Genomic DNA, 5,357 nt, shown 5'->3' with positions numbered 1-5,357 from the left:
GTGCGCACGACTTATGGCTCCGCTAGAGGCTCTCCTGGTAAACAAACGCGAAGTGCTTCAGTGGACTGAAGAGGCCACCGACGCTTTCACAAGAGTCAAGTCTGCCCTCGCCGACGCCACGCTGCTTAGACACCCAAAGCCAGACGACCGACGCTTCCAACACCGCCGTTGGTGCCGTTCTGCAACAATTCATCGACAATGCGTGGCATTCACTCGCTTTTTTCTCCAAGAAACTGAAGCCTGCGCAGTCCCGCTACAGCGTGTTCGGCCGTGAATTACTCGCTGTTTACCTGGCTATCAAGCATGTTCGCCATTTCCTCGAAGGCCGTGCATTCACTGTCTTCACTGACCACAAGCCCCTTGTGCACGCAACGAATCGCTCGGCGTCCTGTTACTCGCCGCGCGAGATTCGACACCTTTCCTACATCTCCGAGTTTACAACAACGTTCCACCACATCAAGGGCACCGACAACGTTCCAGCCGACGTTCTGAGTCGTGTCAATGTCGTTTCCACGTTGACATCGGAACGTTTCATCATCGAGGCCGACTTACTCGCCAATCAACAGCGTGACGACACTAAACTTCGTACACTCCGGAATTCGTCAACGTCCCTGAAATTGGAAGACGTGCACAGCCTGTCGCACCCTGGCATACGCGCGACACAGAAGCTTCTTTCCAGTCGTTTCGTTTGGCCTCGGCTAAACGCGCAAGTTCGCGATTGGGCGCGCTGCTGTTTGTCGTGTCAACGCTATAGGAGGTATGCACTGGGACTGATCCCCCAGAGGGCGCCAGCGTCGTTTCGGCTTGTCCGCCATGCTTGCGGTCCGTGCGGGGTTTCCGTTCGGGTAGGTCGTGTAAAGAAGTCATGTTTTCTGATTTGCGAGTTCACCTCGGCAGCGACTCGTCGTTCAAGTGTGCCAGCATCTGCCAACGGTCTCAGCAACGCGTTCGCAGTTCGTTCGTGTCTTTTGCAGTGAGTGTAAATACTAGCTATGCATATTTCCCGTTTCTGCGGCGTCGACCTGTTGCATACGCGAGAATGGTGAACTGCGTTGTGTTTGGTTGCAAGAACCACACAAAAAAGAGGCGCGGCGACGAAAATGTCGCGCAGGTCGGCTTTTTTTCACTACCCAAGGTTGTGAAAAACCAATGTAAGAAAACCGAAGAGACGACTGCTCGAAGGAGAACAGAGTGGCTTCGTCGAATCAACCGCAAGGACTTGGACGACTCAGCAAACCATTACCGAGTGTGCGGCAAGCACTTCATTTCAGGTAAGCGCTGATATCTCAGAATGAGCGTTATTTCAATTTCAATATACTTTTAATGACGCCCAGCGTAGCGGTGTCGTCGCGTTGACGGTTCTAGAGTCAGCGAATGTCTCAACATTCGCGCGACCGCCTCAACCCAACACAGTCAGCCTCTACTGCAGTTTTCTGGGCTGGAATGATCGTTCTCTTTTGTACTTTGTTGCCAGAAGAAAATAAGCTCAAGCGAAGGTAGCGGGTACTACAAAATTATTCTTTGAACAGTGCTGTGCGTACATATGCAAGCTGGAAAAGAAAACGCGTTCCGTTTAAAAGCGTACGTCGTTCTGAATCAGCTGCTGTTGACGAGCCACTAAAACAGCTCTGCTGGTGATCTGTGGGTCTCGCGTTCTATGCGGCTGTATTTCCGAAAATACGAGGCGCAAAACGAGTGTTCTGCGCCAAAAGTAAAACAAAAACCTCGATAAAGAATTTCTAGTGAAAGCCTAGAGCCCACTACTGTGCTGTGCATGTAAATCCACATCACACAAGAAACAGTTTGACATTCATTTTTTGAAAGGTTGATAGTTTTATTTTTTTGCAGGTCGACCAGCATATGCAATGGCTGAGGCAGACCCAGACTGGGCACCATCACTTCATTTAGGACATGGAAAAAGTGTGGACTCTGAAGGTTTGGCATCCCGGTAAATGCCCTTACTTTTTCAGGCGCTAGGTAAATAAGTGTGTATGCTGAAGTTCGTTATGCGTTCAGCAGGAATGGGCCACGTTTATTTTCAGATACAGGAGAAAGCAAAGACGCTCAGAAAGAAGAGCCAGCCCTCTGAAAGAACGCCAAGTGAGCCCAAACACAACAGTTGAAGATGACATAGTGATTACAGAAGACGCACTTTCATCTGCTGATGGTCAAGAACCAGAACAGCCACAGGTTCCTGTCGAAGTCTGTAAAAATAGAGGTACGTCCCAGAGTGCTTATCACCAGTAGTTGTGTAGGTTTAAGCAGTGGAAAGAAATGCATTTTGTCTAGGAGGAATTCCTGGTGCTAGGATCACGCATATCTGCATCTGTTCAGGGAAGGCCGACTTCAGTCATATGACCGAACTGACAATGGCTCACATCAGACAGTTGGAGGAAGAAAACAGGCACCTTCTTTCAGAGCTTCGAGATGCAAAACAGGAGCTCAGCATGCACGTGTTGTCAGAAGACATTCTGAAAACAAGGGAGGATATGGTCCAGTTTTACACTGGGCTGCCCAACTTTGCCCTCCTGCTTGTGCTGTTCAACTTACTAAAGGAAGGCGCAACGCACACAAGCCGTAACTCTCTGACAGCATTTCAAGAAATGGTCATATTTCTGATGCGCCTGCGGCTCAACACTCCTTTACAAGATTTGGCCTACAGGTACTACCTTGTGTTTAGCTTTCGTTTGATGAAAGTTGCTAATAGGTGTAACATGTTATTTGCAGGTTTCACGTGTCGCAGTCTACAGTGTCAAGGATTGTGAACAAGTGGCTGGACGTGGCCTATGTTCGGCTCTCCCGAGCTGTCCAGTGGCCTGACCGGGAGACTCTCCGAGCAACTATGCCCATGACTTTTCGCAAATCATTCGGCGTGGAGGTTGCAGTTGTTATAGACTGTTTTGAGGTTTTCATTGAGCGGCCTTCATCTATGCTGGCCCGGTCGCACACATGGTCCAACTATAAAAGTCACAACACTGTAAAATATTTGATGGGCATTGCACCGCAAGGTGTAGTCACGTTTGTTTCCAAAGGCTGGTGTGGGCGGACAAGTGATAAGGTTATTGCAGAAAAGTGTGGCATTTTGAACAACCTCTTGCCTGGGGATGTTGTTCTAGCCGACCGAGGCTTCACAATTGCCGACAGTGTTGGTATGCACTGTGCCAAGTTAGCCATGCCTGCCTTCACTAAGGGCAAACAGCAACTTTCGCCCATGGATGTGGAGAAGACTCGCAAAATAGCCAACGTGAGGATTCATGTAGAGAGGGTAATTGGGCTCGTACGAAATAAGTACAGAATCCTCAAGCACACACTGCCTGTGGAAGTGCTCACTGGTGAAGAAAATGGACCAACAGTGCTCGACAAGATGGTTTTTGTTTGTGCAGAATTATGCAACATGAACAGCTCAACCGTCCCATTTGGCTGAACTCGCGCTCTTGTCGTGCATGCGCACATATCGACATGCTTCTGCAGAAGAATCTGAGGTAGTATGTTCTTGGATTTGTCTGACTTGTTCACGACGGACGAAGGAAGACAACACAGGATAACCACATAGGCACAATAGCAAATGAACATTTTATTTCTCGACACAGGAAAACCCTTGGCAGCAGCTATTTGTTCCTGTGTCAAGAAATAAAACGTTCAGTTGTTAATGCACCTTTGTGGTTGCCCCATGTCGTCGTCTTTCGTGCCTTCGTTGTAAACATGAAATTACCAACTCGCCCACCAGTACGTGCTGAGTTTGTCTCAGACGTCAAGTGCATATCTTCCTGGAGTTAGCTAGGATGGAATGGAACATTCTTGAAGTCTGCAAGGATCTTGATTCAATTTATGTTTTTGTCCGTTGAACGTAGAAACTCGAAATTTCTTGTGACCTAGCTGTGTGTCAATGATTGTTTCGTCTGATACCGGCGACTGCCTTTCTTGAGTTACAGGTGCTACAAGTACACTCACTGAATTGATGTAAATAAAAAAATTTTCAATTTGCTTTTGTTTTTTTGTACAGGTATGCATACAGAATAACATTACACAGTGAAATTGTTACGCACTGTGCATACCAAACCCTCCGCGTTTTTTATGTTCACAGTTTGCCATTGCACTAATCTAGAAGGGGCAAGCTTGTCAGCCACTGTATACAAATTAGGCCTTCCTACTTTGTTCTGTGCACTCTGGGCAGTACCATGTTTTTTTCTTCGGAGCTCTCTTTAGGTTAACACACTCATAGTGAAACCAAACACGCTTGCATGTCTTGCTGTCGCACATGACCATTCTGCCCGATTCGGGACCGCCACATACACAGTACACCTCATCGGGTGGCACTGAGTCTTGATCGCTAGCCTCTTGTGGTCCTTTAAGGTTATCTGTCCAGTAATGATAGCACAGTTCAGGCAGAATCGCAAGCTTGAAGTACAGGGTACAACGTTGCAGCATATTCTTGCAGAACTGCGAGTCTTCATAGATTCGAAGAACGATACAATTCTTCAATGTCCAAACTACAAAATCACAGTACTTTACCTTGCACACGTAAATCTGCATTTGGACCTGATAATAGTAACTGTGATCAGTCCTCAACATCACTTTGTTGTCTGCAATCTGAAGACACGATGGATTGGACTCTGCATAACTCCTGACAGACTCTTCTGTGCTGTTGTATGGGCACTTCACCTCCACCACTCCCCGACCGCAGCAATCACAGCTAACCACACCATCGGGGGTTGCAGCCAGAAATGGATTTTCGGTGCAGATGTGAAGTCCAGCCTGATTATATTGAAAATTAATGTGCACATTTTTCGATGCAGCTGCAAAGTTTTGGTGGCTTTCTGCTCATTATCCTTTCCCCACGCAGTCTGTGGACTGGAGAACTGCACATCTTCAGGGTAGCATAACCTTTTCAGCAGGGACAGCGAGGGGTTTGTAGTGGATGTCCTACACACAGCCTTTGCGTTTGATGCTGTGATGCGGCCAGCTCTGAAGGCGAACCACTTCGTACTTCTTGCCTGCTCTCTGGTCTCCTTTTCTGTCAACTCGGTGATCTGCAACGAGACAGTGAAGATATGCGGTGATGTAGTTCACAGACAAGTCCGAAGACTGCAAAGTGCTCAAAACGTCAAGGTCATTTAAAAATAGCAAAATCAGTCAATAGTTTCAACTGACGTTTGCAGGGCAGTACTGCTGCAGAAAACCAACTAAAGTAAGAACAGGAAACATGCTAATTTTAGGTGATGTACCTCATGCTCAATTGACAGGCCTCCAGCAAGGGCAGAGCATTTCTCTGTGATCTCGTTCCATGTGCCCGGAATATCCTCCTCTTGCAAATTTGTGAGAATGGCACTGGGGAACTTCATCGCCACGGGAACAAA

General features: G+C 47.5%; 1 protein-coding gene across 1 annotated transcript; it reads left to right on the top strand.

Annotated features, from left to right (window-relative positions):
• The first annotated feature begins 497 nt into the window (after window positions 1–497).
• On the top strand, window positions 498–4,365 carry LOC142575038 (uncharacterized). Its single transcript, XM_075684005.1, has 5 exons — window positions 498–1,271; window positions 1,849–1,948; window positions 2,043–2,238; window positions 2,271–2,662; window positions 2,728–4,365. The coding sequence occupies exons 1-5, from the start codon at window positions 866–868 to the stop codon at window positions 3,422–3,424; spliced, it is 1,791 nt and encodes a 596-aa protein (XP_075540120.1). The 5' UTR covers window positions 498–865; the 3' UTR covers window positions 3,425–4,365.
• Window positions 4,366–5,357: the final 992 nt, after the last annotated feature.

The sequence above is a fragment of the Dermacentor variabilis genome, chromosome 3 (assembly GCF_050947875.1).
Source record: "Dermacentor variabilis isolate Ectoservices chromosome 3, ASM5094787v1, whole genome shotgun sequence".
In the NCBI taxonomy this organism is placed as follows: Eukaryota; Metazoa; Arthropoda; class Arachnida; order Ixodida; family Ixodidae; genus Dermacentor; species Dermacentor variabilis.
This window is presented reverse-complemented; position numbering and strand designations above follow the sequence as displayed.

Coding starts and splice junctions, on each gene's coding strand:
- LOC142575038 (XM_075684005.1), top strand. CDS start 866: ATGTTTTCTGATTTGCGAGTTCACCTCGGCAGCGACTCGTCGTTCAAG. Junction 1,272..1,848: donor CGGCAAGCACTTCATTTCAG/GTAAGCGCTGAT, acceptor ATTTTTTTGCAG/GTCGACCAGCATATGCAATG. Junction 2,239..2,270: donor GTACGTCCCAGAGTGCTTAT/CACCAGTAGTTG, acceptor TAAGCAGTGGAA/AGAAATGCATTTTGTCTAGG.